Raw genomic sequence first — 13,373 nt, 5'->3', positions numbered from 1 at the left:
ATAAAAGTATGTAACATCCCATACTTGACCTGATCGTCTGGTTCGAGTTATGAGATGTTATATTCATTGTCGGAGCAACTACAATCAATTACAATTCAATTGAACAATTCATACATATTATTAAGTTCAAAACATCATTACGACATGTTTTACAATTATATACAAGATTACAAAAACTCTTTATATAACTCGAAGTTGAATAATGATCAAATTATAGAATTTTTAAACTATCGAGTTGACGTTGTAACTTCGGGGATTTCAGATCGTGACGCCACTCACTGACTGTTCCTCGTCACGACGTTAACAATAAACAAGTGTTGGAACAAATAACAAGTGTACCTAGATAACAATTCCAAACAAGTTAAACATACCAAGAAATTTAAGCAATTCAATTGTGTATGATCAATTGAACAAGGATCGAATTAGAGTGTTTTTAAGGGGAATGTGATTATAATTTAATTGTATTTCTATATGATCAGGTTGTATTATGTTAGAAGGTATTGAGAGAGCACTTTTTTTTATTCGTATAGAAACTAGCATTTCGTGTGCAAAATTGAAAGTAAACTCAATTGAGTCACTTGGTTTACAACAAAATTTGCAGGGAAAGAGTTTCAGTGGAGAGTGATTCGTATTAAAAGTATAGATGTGAAGTTGTTATATGTTAGGTGAATATGACTTAAATCGTAATTTATACTTGTTGAATCGTGGTGAATTAGCTCTTTATACAAGACTCTGTAGAGGAATTTGAATCGTGTAACAAAGTTTTCTATGTACATTTTTGTGTTTCACGTGCACTTCTGTCACTTAATCTAGTTACAATTTACCATGTGTTAGAGTTGTGTGACTCAAATTCTAAGAGATTGCTTGCAAGTCAAGTTAAGTAAAAATATATTTTCTTTCTATAAGATTTAGTATTTATTAGTATAATATATTTGGCATTTATTAGCATAGTTTGTTTGACATACTAATTTAGCGTATAAATAAGTTCTTTTACAATCTTAAAAAATACACCCATTAGAGATTATAACTTATAACACATTTAGAGAATTTTATGTTTACGTTTTGAGAGTGCTTTGTTTTCGGGGTTTAATTTTTATCTCAATCTTTTGTACTCTTCGTTCTTTTGCCATTATAGTAAAATTATCTTTGCTCGTGGTTTTTTATCCTCTTTGGAGAGGTTTTTTCACGTTAAATTTGTGTGTTCAATTTCTCAATTTATTCCGCTATTTTTTTTACTTGTTGCTTAGTCGGGTCGATCCTAACACCATGTATATATGAACTTATAGCTATCAGGAAAAAGCAACAAAAAATAAATTTCTATTTATGCTTTTATAAAACTTTTGACTAGTTTGGTGTCACAAATTAATAAAACATTAAAATATTGTTTGATAAGTCGTTAAAAAAAATAAAATCAGCTAAATATTAATATTTTAAGTGATTTATATTTTCAAGCACATTTGATAATTCATAAAATAGTTGTCTCATAGAAATTTTCTATGGCAAAAATTATAATTAAATAAAGAGTTACTTATCACGTAGAATATTTTTAATTAATTTATTTTAACATTATATTATAGTGTAAAATAAAAAAACGAGGATAAAATAAAAAATAAAAGAATTACATTATTTAAAATTTATATCTATCAAATAACTTAATTATGTATCATACTTAATTTTTAAGTAATATATCGAAACATATTTAATTTTTTACTTAAATTTTCAACTTAATTTTTAGTTTTCCAAAAACATATTCTGATTTTTAAAAATACTTTTATATATAATATTTGAAAAGATCTTTAAAAGGTAAATCTAAACATCAACAAATTTATTTTAAATAACTATTTATAAATAAATCTGGTATCAACACGTAAGTAATGGTAAAAATATAATTACGTAGTAGGAAGTTGATTTTATCATACAACTAAAGTCTCATTTAGTAGTTATATAAGGTTTTGCATAAATTTATTTTTCACTTACATTGTGGGTGTATTGTAATCTATCTAATATATAATAGGAACGAGGGATAAAATTTTTATGGTAAATTACACTTAAGGTCATCAAACTATTAGTAAGTTTACATTTTGGTCACTCAATTTTAAAAAGTTACAAAATAGTCACTGAATTATTCAAAAGTTTTCATTTAAGTTACTAAACTATTTAAAAGTTTTCATTTAATTCATAGACTGTTAAGTTTTTTTTTTCAAAGTTCGGCTAGAGAGCTTTAAGCGATGATTTGAAGATTGGTATGGTGGAAGATGAGAGAAGAAAACTATTTGGATTTTTGTTCAAAAATTCGAGATGTTCAAAACTGTTTCATGAAACAAAAAATGAACTGTAAAAGAGAAGGGAAAAAAAACTTTCAATTTGTGCAGATGGTGCAAATAGAGAATGTCATAGTTTACTGACCATTTTGTAACTTTTTAAAAATAAATAACTAAAATATAAACTTACAAATAGTTTAGTGCCCTTAAATTTAATTTAACGAAAATTTTATGGTTACCTTAGTGGTGCCATATAATCTAGATTTTTACTTGTTTTTTCTATTTTGCTGACGTGGCTACTTTTCATTGCTCACTTCCCCCATAACCACAAAGCCTTCACCTCACGTTGTAAAAACTCCAGAAACCCTAGATTCACCTCAAAATCCCCAAATTATAATATCCGGTTCGATTTGAGCAAACCGCCCGGTTCATGTTTAAATTACAAAAACTCCCCTAAATAAACCATCTTTTTTATCTTTTTCGTCATTCGACGCTCTCACAAAATCCCTTCGTTCATTCAATCCTTACTCTGATCCCTGCTTTGACAAAGTAAAAATTTATTTTAAAAATTTCTCTCTCTTTCCCCCAATTTACCCGCCAAAAGTTCCCTGATTTTTTTTTAATTTTTTAGTTTTATAATTTCTTAATTCCCACTCGGATCTTTATTTCTCCCTCTCTCTCGCTCTCGCTCTGGTTTCAGTCCCTCTTCTTAGAAGACGACGTTTTTTTCTAGATTGGCTTTGTTTTGTAATGGATCCCGAGGTGGGTGTCGACGAAAACGCAGCGTTTGAGCCTTCTCCTGCGGTGGGGGAGAAACGTGGGGTCGAAAACGGGGCAGTTTCTGCGTCCAAGAAGCAGCGGTGCGGTGGGGGACTAAAGAGGGTAGCGGAGATTGTGCTGGTGTTGTCAACGATGGGGAAGATGAGGGGAGGTAAGAATCCTACGTCGGCGGAGATGTCGTTGATGGCGGAGGCGCGTGAGACGTTGGCGGAAATGTGCGGGGAGATGGCACCTAAGGATATTGTTGGGAGGGATGCAATAGGGAATGTGATTGAAGAGTTGGGGCTTAATTCCAACCTCAAGGAGCAGAGATTAGGGTTTAGGGATATGGGAATGTCGATTTCTCAGAAGGTTTTGTTCGCCAAAATGAAGGTAAAAAATGTCTTAATTGTATTATTATTTTTTATTCTTTTAATGAATTTTTCATTAATTTTGTTTTTTGTTTGGTCTGGAATTATGGGTACATTTGGATTTGTGTGGTCATTTTCATTTTTTGATTGATTTGATTTTATATTGGTCAAGAAGTATTTAGGGCAGGCGTTAATTTTGTTTTTCTTTGGTGCAATTTATATGAGAAATTGTCCTGAAATTCAGTTTTCCGTATAATTGCGAAAGTTAAAGTTCTCAATCTATTGTATAATTTGATTTTCTTCTCGGTTTTTAAAGTGAATTTTGGTGGATTAAGGGCTGTGTGTGTAGCTGTGAAAAGCTTAATTTGGTTTAAATTGCTCATAAGAAAAAAAAGGAATATAATGATTTTAGTTACTGCTAGCAGGATTTTGTCATTTTCAGTCTGATATTTTTTGTGGCATAGTTGTTTATTTATGGGTTCATGGTTTTGAGCACCATAAGATAGACATGGCTTAAGGTGGTCGTTGTTTATGGATTGAAAGATGCATTTGATTCACAGGTTGTTGTACTACTTAGACTTGGGTGTGAGTGTTAATACTCAATATAGGTATGTGTTTGACGTGAGTATGTTCAAATTTTTTTTTTAAATATTTTCATATATCTGGAGGATCGTATCTGTTCATACTCATGTCTAAATATGTGTCGAACACAAGTACTTCAAAGGAAATTAAATCGGAATAACATAGATATGTTGTCTTAAAGGGTGGCAATGGCAAAGAATAGTATACCAATCATGCTATCTAAAGGACTCATCCTTTAGTTCCATAATTTTGTAGCATTCTCATGATATTTATTAATGTAATATTAAATTTTTGGTATCAAATGCTTCCTTCCATGATCTATGTGCTGCCAAGCTTTTCAGCTGTTTATGCAGATATGGCTTGATTTAATTTAAAGCACACATTTTCTGGGCATGTTAAACGATTGAAAAGGTCATGCCATAGTATTATATTGGAATCTGAGTGTTTGATTACCTTAATGCTTTTCCAGATGGAAGAACCTAAGAAATTCACTACACCTGGTACATATACATCTCAGCCTTTGCAAACGAATATTGGTGGATCAGCTGAAAACCGTGGAGCATTACATGCAGCTCGCCTTTTGCCATCAGATCAACCGATTCACCCAGCCGTATCTTCTGGTGGCATCCCAGTTTCTTTGCCACCTGCTCATGTTGCAGCAGCAGGTTCAGCTCCCTTACAGCATCAATTGCCCACCAGCGATGTAAAAATGCCAACAATGTCCACTGGATTACCAAGTGGCCATCTTGGAAGGGATTCGTCTTCATTTGCATATCCCAGGGTTGAGAGACCACAAATTAAGTTGGATGGAGGATCAAATGCGGCTTCTTATGTTTCCCAAATGCCAGGTAATTCTCTCTTCAGCCAGGTCTCTGTCCCTTATCAGCAAATAAAATTGAAGCGCTTTGTACATATCAATTGGAATTTTTGAGCTTTGTATTTAGTACCATCTAGAGATTAGATAATATGGTCTACTTACTTTTTCCATGGGCGGGGTGGGGTGGGGATGGCTTCCTTGACTTGCAATGGTGTTCTATGATGAATTATTGGATGATCAATGCTTCCTTTACCCAAATGTTCTGCTACTATGTTATTACTATTCTCTCCCTTATTCGGTTCTGTTAAACATTTCTGCATCTTTATTGCAAATATTGTCTGTTTCAGTTAATTCTTCGGCAAGCCATCCACCTGCGAATGCTCCCACTTGGTCCATACAAGCTCAATCTGCAGGGTTAGCTAAATCCGGGCAAGAGAACAAGGTTTTGACTCATAATCCAATAAAGGTTGAAGGAAGTTCTGGTTTGACTACAGCCCAGATGAATAATCAAGCAGTGAGAGATCAAACCTTTAGACCATTCATTACTCAAACTGCACCTGGAACTTTTCCTAGTGTGCACCAGCCAGTGCAAGGTGCAAACTTTACACAAGCTCCTCCATTTATTAATAATCACAATGAAATTGCTCGAATTGTTCAAAAGCTGTTACAACCGAAGCTTCCTGCTCATCCAACTTGGACTCCTCCTTCTAGAGAGTATATGAATAAGGCTTTGACTTGCCAAACGTGCAAAGTTACCATTAATGACGTGGAAACTGTGCTGATTTGTGATGCATGTGAGAAAGGATTTCACTTGAAATGTTTGCAGTCAAACAATCAGAAGGCAATCCCTAGAGGTGAGTGGCACTGTGCTAGATGCTTGTCATTTTGCAATGGCAAGCCTTTGCCCCCTAAATATGGTCGTGTCATGAGAAGTATCAATGTATCCAAAGTGCCTTCTAGCACAGCTGAACCTCAGTCATCTTCAGAGAAGAAAATGGAAAATCTGGGTTCAACTGTCAATCATGAGAAGGTAACTGCAAATGGAAGCTCCGCATCACAGACTCTGGCTATGGCCACTGCAGTTGACAGCAACTCTGTTGAGTCAGCATCTGGTTCTAAGGTTCCAAAAGAGAACTTGACGAAACCTTTGGAGGCTGTATGTGATTTGCCTTCTGTTGGCACCGTAAATGAGAGACCTGAAGAACATTCTCAAATGACTGAATCATCTAATCATGAAGAAAGAAAAGATCCTACATCAACATCAGAACCTGCTGATACATCAGATAACACAATCTGCAAGAAGGCAGATCATTCTCAGCCTTCAGATAACTCTAAAGATATCCAAACAGGGCAGCAAAACTTTGCTGAAGTCCCTTCAAATAATTGCCATGTTGAAAGTTCCGGAGTTAAAGATATGGAGAAAGATTGTTCGAAAGGAGATATTGACTGCATTAAACAGATTAATCAAAGTGAACAAGATGCTGTAGCTGCACAAGTTAATCCTTCTGGAAATTCTGGAGCTAATACTGAGATTTCAAGGCATCTGGAGTTTTCTTCTGATGGTTTGCGTGCTGTGGAATGGGCTGGTGACATACTTCAAGTTGTGGATGGGAAAAAATTTTACCAGTATTGTTGCATTGATGGCATAATTTATAAAGTTCACGATCATGCTCTTGTTCATTCTGGCCAGGATAAACTGATACCATCTAAGCTTCAGGTGAGCATGTTTGAAAAAATTTATATCAAGATTACTGATTCCAGTGTCCCGTAAAAAACAAATTTATAATTTTGGATCTTCACTGCAGGCAATGTGGGAGGATGCTAAAACAGGGTCAAAGTGGGTGGTTGTCAAAAGGTGCTACTTTCCTAGTGATTTACCGGAGGGTGTTGCACATCCATGTCCTCCTGAAATCAGTGAGGTAATCCTTCATGCATGTTTACTCAAACTGTTCTCTTACTATTGTTCTATCTGTTGTCTATACATGATGACTGTCATAGTAGCAAGTAAAATCTGGTGGTTTGCCAATTGTTGCTTCTGTTATTATCTGTAGGTTTATGAATCTAATAACGATAGCACTGTAATGGCAAGCGCGATCCAGTGCCCGTGTGAAGTTCTTCCTGCTGATAAATTCAAAGAAGAAAGTGAAAGACGAAGTCAGTTAGGAATTGAAGCAAATGAAAGATCAAAGGCAATTTTCTTATGCAGGTATGTCTTTTTGATTGATAAATTTAGCATGTGTTAAGCACACGACAGATCGGATTTCGACTAATGATGGAACTATTCATTCTGCAGATGGCTTTATGATGAATTCAATGGAAGCTTTCAGTCTATATCAAGTTAATACAATTATGCACCCACTTTACCCACCATGCCATGACTCGTTGCCTTGGCAAATTATATCCGCTACTCAGATTGGGTAAACATAGTAACAACATCTCGATTTTGTTTTCGGTTTTCTAATATTACCCTGAACCATTTCTTTTCCTGATAAATTTTCCGGAATTGTAACCTTTTGTGCTGAATACAGGTATAGAAAAGGTTTGCAGCTTGGACCTGTTGTACACATCTGAGGATCATTATTACTTGCTATTTTGCCTTGTATTGTACATGTAGGCATAGTCCTAGAACTACTTTGTGTATCATAGTTTGGTTAGCAATTTAAGTCGATTTCTTAGTGCCTTTTCTAATTTGTTTCAACTATTGTAATGAGCCTGTTTCAACTTTTTAGAACATTTCCCCACATTTTCTTTTATATGAAATCATTTTTGGGTTTATGTGACCAAATGCTTAAATTAAAATCTCAAATCGATTAGACTTGTTTATAGATTAAACTATTCATTCAGCTCAGAAATTTGATCCTAGTTTTGTTTTTGGAAATGAAAACTGATATTAGAAAGACAATTTTTTAATATTATTTTTATTAATTGAGCAATAAAATGGACATGTGACTTTGATGCAACCATGGTAATTTGGTAATTTTCTTTTTACCAAGGATTAGATTAAGGGTATAATCGAGTAGAGTTGTTTAAATGGTGGTAATTTCAGCCTCTAACTTGACTTAAGATTTTGTATTCAGTTCGAGCTTAATTTGAACATTAATTTTAAATTTGAGTTTAGTTTGAGACATAATTAAATTATTTAAGCTTGAGTTCAATTGAGTGTATTTATTAATTTTTATACTCAAATTGAATTGAATTTGATTAAACTTGTCCGTATTTAAGTTTGATCTCATTTATAATTAAACTCTTTTATGAATATAAATATGTAATTTTATAATATAAAAATATTAAGATAAAAAGCTTAATTAAGTTTGCAAGTGGAATCACTTGAGTTTCATTTGATGGCTAAAATTCAATTTAAAATATTTTCATATATATTTCTATAGATTAGAGTTCAATCACTGACAATTTCAATTATAGAAAAAATTGTTTTTATTGAAATAATATTTTATATAAAATTTATAAATTCAATGATACACTTTTTAATTAATTTTAATATTCTTTTGGGAATTTAATATTATTTTATTATAATTATTTTGTCAAATTCACTATTAAACCCTTTTTCCTAACTAATATTATACAAATTTTAAATTGACAATCGCCTTTGATTTTAATATTGAAGTATTACATTTTATCCAAATTTTAACTATTAAAACCATTAAATTGTTAAACAAAAACCTTTGATTTATAATTTTAACTCATAAAAATCTTTGACTTTTTAATAGTTAATTTTTATTAATGAAAGGAAAATTATATACACTTTAAAATCAACATAAAATTTAAAACAATACTCAAAATTTTCAAAACGTAATTAAATATGTAGCATAATTAAGCACTTTCAAAAGAATTTAAAAATATATATATATTATTTTACTTGTAAAAACATTATTTTATTTTATTTCATAAACTATTTCAATTAAATTCACATCAAAAGGCAAATCAATTTAAAAATTCAAAAATAATTTTAGTTTAAGGCTTTCATATTAATTTTAACTCAATGGAATGCGTTTTTTTTTTTAACTCAAGCACATCCTTTTATTATTTGGCTAAATTTGTTGTATGTATTAAAAAAAAATTGTTAATTTGTCAAATAGGTTAGTTTTTCAAAAATTTAGGAAAATAAACTGTTTTTTGAAGAGAGAATGTGAAAGTTTGTCCAACTGAGCGAGTTTTTTATTGACATGTCAAGAAAAATACGTCCAGTTGAAAAGAAAACGCGTCTAGCTGGGTACGCTTTTCTTAACATGTCAATAGAAAACTCGCTCAGCTGGACGAGTTTTCTTACCAACTGTCTAAAAAGCGCGCCCAACTAGATACATCGAACTAGACATGCTTTCACAATCTCTAAAAAAACGGTCTATTTTTCTAATTTTTTTCAAAAAAAAATAGACCCATTTGTTAATTAACTTTTTTCTTTTTGACACGTATGATTAATTTAGCCTTGTTATCTATCGGATTTACCGGCAAAAGGGCAAAAAAACTATTTATCATATTCACATTTGATTCCACGTGGCAATTATATACAATTAATTCTCAAAGGAGCCTACGTGGCAGATTCTGGGAATTCCAAGGAAGAGTTTTTTCATGTTCTTCAGTCTTCACTTTCTGTTTGTTTCCTAAGAATCGGTAGAAGCCGACAATTTGATCCTTCATTCTCCTCTTCAATCTTTCATTTTATGTTTTATTCCCTTTTTTTTTTTTCACATCAATTCGGTCGTTCACCGTTTATGAGTTTTGCATTCAAAGGACGTTTAAAACTTTTCGGATTCGGAACTGTAAGCTCACCATTTCTCCTTTCCTCATTATAACTATGGCAGTAGATTTGCATGGATATTTTTCCCATTGTTAACATTTTTGTTTTTATTTTTTCACATTCTCCATTTTTTATGGAGAATGTCAAATTTAAGTATTACAGTTTTGGGTTCCTTTAGATGTACGAAAAAAATACAGATAGAACAAAGAATGTAAATTGAAATTTTCTTTTTTAAGAAGGAAAAAACGTTTTCAAACTTTTTATTTTAGGGTAAAAATTGTATGTTCTAAGAGGAAATCTAACAAATAAGCGAAAATTAAAAAAATGGGTTACCCCTTAGGCGATTAATGCGTGATAGCATTGACTAAAATTTCATCATTTGCTTGAATTTCTTTGTTTGTGATAAGAAGAAACTGTTTTATTGGTGCAGGGAGGGGTGTGTTTATGTTGTCTCAAAGTTTATTAGATTAGCGGTATAATAATAAGAGCAATGCAAAAGGATCATGGTTCTAGTGCACCATCTACGCCTACTTCCGCCCGATTTCGGCACCGGCGACGTTCCAATGAGGTCTGTATTATTTACACGTACATAAATATAATTCAAGTGTTCTGGGACAGTTGATTTTTATTTTTATTTTGGTATAATTAAAGCATTTTTCGTGGTGCTTTTGGGTTCGTCGTTGCACCTGCCAACGATCTCGTCTCGAAATTGAGTTCTTTCCTGATAGTGCAATGATCGTTGCACCCAACACTTATTGTTGATTCTTTAAGACCTTGAGCTCGATTTTGATATTTGGAGAGTATGTTACTCACATACCCGTGTCCAAATATATGTAGTTGTTTAATAGGTGAACTTTAGAGAAAATGAAATGTCCGGGTAACAAGATAAGTTACACAGTAGCAATGAAAGGTTTATTCCTTTTTTGCAACTTGCCCTTTATAGTTCGATTTGGACGTGCTCACTTGATATGCCATTTGTTCTGTTAAGTGATGAGATCCCTTTTTTCTTTTTTTCCTTTTATCATCAAATGGTGAAAGTGCGACTATGTTCTTTGATGTCAGTTTAATTTTGAGATGAGCAAAACAAATGGGAATCATTTGCTTATCAATGATCACGACAAATATAAATCGATGTGGATTCGTGCATGTTCATCTCTGTGGATGCTGGGGGGCTTCCTTTTGATTATCTATATGGGGCACCTTTATATTTTGGCAATGGTTGTTGTTATCCAAATATTCATGGCAAGTGAACTCTTCAATCTACTCAGAAGAGCTCATGAAGATAAACGCTTGCCGGGGTTTAGGATCTTGAATTGGTAAGAATACTTACAATGCAAATTCGATTCTGTGGTATAGCACCTCAGATGGATTGATATTCTGGGGGAACTTTATGTCCTTGTAGGCACTTTTACTTCACAGCTATGCTGTTTGTATATGGTCGCATTCTCAGTCACCAGCTCGTGAACACAGTAACTTCGGACAAAATTTTCTACAAGCTTGTTAGTAAGCTCATCAAGTATCAGATGGTTATTTGTTATTTCTTATACATAGCAGGTTCGTAATTATATTGCTTTTGAAAATAACCGAGGCATACACACATTATATAAGCCCATGAACAAATATTTAATCTTAATCATCTTGCATTCATTGCTTTTTCTCAATTATGATGGAGTTGATTAACTTGTTCGGTTGTCTAGAACATTAAGTTCCATGTCAGTTTATTATTATTTTTGTTCTGGAATTTGAGTTGGTTCATAATAATATTAAGTTGTTTTTATTTGCATTCCCTTATTAGTCCAATATTGTTTCGTACTCAGGTGTCATGTGGTTCATTCTTACACTAAAGAAGAAGATGTATAAATATCAATTCGGGCAGTTTGCATGGACACACATGATTCTCATCGTTGTCTTCACTCAGTCTGCATTTACCGTAGCCAACATTTTCGAAGGCATCTTCTGGTAACATGCGAGCCTAATTAGTTAGTCTTTAGCAGCTTCGGTACTTTTTATTTATTACAGTCCAATAAATAACATTAAATTGTTTTTATCATTTACTCTTTTCCTGTTACTGAAATCGAAACAAGTCTTGGATTTATGCAGGTTCCTTCTCCCGGCATCACTAATTGCTGTCAATGATGTTGCTGCTTATTTCTTCGGTTTCTTTTTCGGCAAAACTCCTTTGATCAAGCTATCTCCTAAGAAAACATGGGAGGGTTTTATCGGTGCATCAGTTGTAACAACAATCTCGGCATTTGTGGTAAGAAATTTTACACTGTGCTTGACTCAGTCTTCAACTTTTTTCCTTTTGGGATAGACTTGAAACTATAGAGATGCCTTATTCATGTTTCTTTTGTGCCGTCAATATTAGTTTGATTCTGTGAGGTGAGTTTTTCTAATACTTTGATCACCGCGGGGGGTAACCATTATGCATGATCGTGAACATAATTTCTTTGCATCTTTTTATGCAGCTTGCAAATGTCTTTGGTCATTTTCAGTGGCTGACATGTCCAAGGAAGGTAACTCATTCTGCAATGCATTCACCTTCTAAAAAAAAGTGACGCTATTGTGACAATGCTCATATGACTGAAATGCATGCAGGATTTATCAACTGGTTGGCTTCTATGCGATCCTGGTCCACTTTTTAAGCCAGAGTATTATCCTTTGCCAGGATGGCTTTCTCGATGGGTGGTGAGGGATTGAGAAATGGGAGAATTTTATTCAATTTGAACTCTGCTCTATAAATATCTCTTACTCGGCATTTGCTAGCTTTATTTATATATTAATCTGTCCAGCAAAATACGATCAGTTCCGTATTTTACACTTTTACTAATATGTTGCAGCTGCCATGGAAAGAAGTAGCAATTTTACCAGTTCAGTGGCATGCTCTATGCCTAAGCTTATTTGCGTCGAGTATTGCACCATTTGGAGGCTTCTTTGCAAGTGGTTTCAAGAGAGCTTTTAAGATTAAGGTACACCTTTTTGTTTGTTATTCCTCTGTTTGAGATCGAAAAAACCGAACATTCATGAACTTTGTCATATCCATTCCGATTTCCTTGGCCAACCCTTTCTTGGGTGACACAGGATTTTGGCGATAGTATACCCGGACATGGAGGATTTACTGACAGAATGGACTGCCAGGCAAGCAACTAGTTGTATGACATATTTTTCAGTGAACAGCTATAGTGTTTTATCTTTTCGTGTAAAGCTCGAATCGAGAACTATTTTTTATCTGTTTATCTGTTTCCAGATGGTAATGGCTGTTTTTGCATACATCTATCATCAGTCATTTGTTGTTCCACAAGATTATACGGTCGAGATGATTATAAATGAGGTAACCACATCGATCTTCTCATCATTTCTTTTAAGTTTTGGAAACACAACCGAATACGATTTTATTTGTTTGTTTGTTTTTGTAGATATTACGCAGCCTTACTTTGGAGGAGCAGAATATTCTATATACCAAGTTAGGTCAAATATTGCAGGAGAGAATGGTTGAACTATATTGAACAAAATTCTTACACAAATGCACTTCGATTTCCAGCTTTTTTTTTTTTTCGAATTTTTTTGGATTGAAGGAGAATAGTGTACATTTTTTCTCCCTCGGGTGATTGCCAGTCGATCTTTGGAGGTCTCTTGTATGATCCATACGAACGTAGCACGAAGGACTCGGTTGCCGGCGAAGTAGACAGAGGTTTCAGCTGTTAGTGAACTTAGTTTTATGGCACCAAAGATTAGAATGATCCCTATTAATGTTCATAATGCAAATTGAGTGATGAGAAAAGTGGAACATAAAAACAGATATTTGGTTGAAACTTTGCATTTTGGACCCT

General features: G+C 33.5%; 2 protein-coding genes across 4 annotated transcripts; both read left to right on the top strand.

Annotated features, from left to right (window-relative positions):
• The first annotated feature begins 2,728 nt into the window (after positions 1-2,728).
• Positions 2,729-7,589, top strand: LOC105790242 (hypothetical protein). Of its 2 annotated transcripts, none has more exons than XM_052635227.1 (7): positions 2,729-3,413; positions 4,443-4,821; positions 5,138-6,507; positions 6,596-6,709; positions 6,890-6,996; positions 7,084-7,207; positions 7,319-7,589. In XM_052635227.1, the coding sequence occupies exons 1-6, from the start codon at positions 3,012-3,014 to the stop codon at positions 7,130-7,132; spliced, it is 2,421 nt and encodes an 806-aa protein (XP_052491187.1). In that variant the 5' UTR covers positions 2,729-3,011; the 3' UTR covers positions 7,133-7,207; positions 7,319-7,589. The 2 variants fall into 2 exon arrangements, with proteins under 2 accessions (XP_052491187.1, XP_052491186.1); XM_052635226.1 differs by having other exon boundaries at positions 2,730-3,413; positions 6,842-6,996.
• A 1,833-nt stretch (positions 7,590-9,422) lies between these two features.
• LOC105790240 (phosphatidate cytidylyltransferase 1) lies at positions 9,423-13,362 on the top strand. 2 transcript variants are annotated; one of them, XR_001132428.2, is made up of 12 exons: positions 9,423-9,565; positions 9,974-10,111; positions 10,606-10,859; positions 10,946-11,097; positions 11,361-11,502; positions 11,644-11,800; positions 12,012-12,059; positions 12,142-12,231; positions 12,384-12,512; positions 12,625-12,695; positions 12,791-12,874; positions 12,960-12,982. XR_001132428.2 is itself a non-coding variant. In XM_052634465.1 (12 exons), the coding sequence occupies exons 2-12, from the start codon at positions 10,034-10,036 to the stop codon at positions 13,047-13,049; spliced, it is 1,281 nt and encodes a 426-aa protein (XP_052490425.1). In that variant the 5' UTR covers positions 9,423-9,565; positions 9,974-10,033; the 3' UTR covers positions 13,050-13,362. The 2 variants fall into 2 exon arrangements, 1 of the variants encoding a protein (XP_052490425.1); XM_052634465.1 differs by having other exon boundaries at positions 12,625-12,681; positions 12,960-13,362.
• The last annotated feature ends 11 nt before the right edge of the window (positions 13,363-13,373 follow it).

This window comes from Gossypium raimondii, chromosome 8 (assembly GCF_025698545.1).
Source record: "Gossypium raimondii isolate GPD5lz chromosome 8, ASM2569854v1, whole genome shotgun sequence".
Taxonomy (NCBI): domain Eukaryota; kingdom Viridiplantae; phylum Streptophyta; class Magnoliopsida; order Malvales; family Malvaceae; genus Gossypium; species Gossypium raimondii.
Note: the sequence above shows the minus strand (reverse complement) of the source record. Positions and strands in the feature narration are given on the sequence as shown.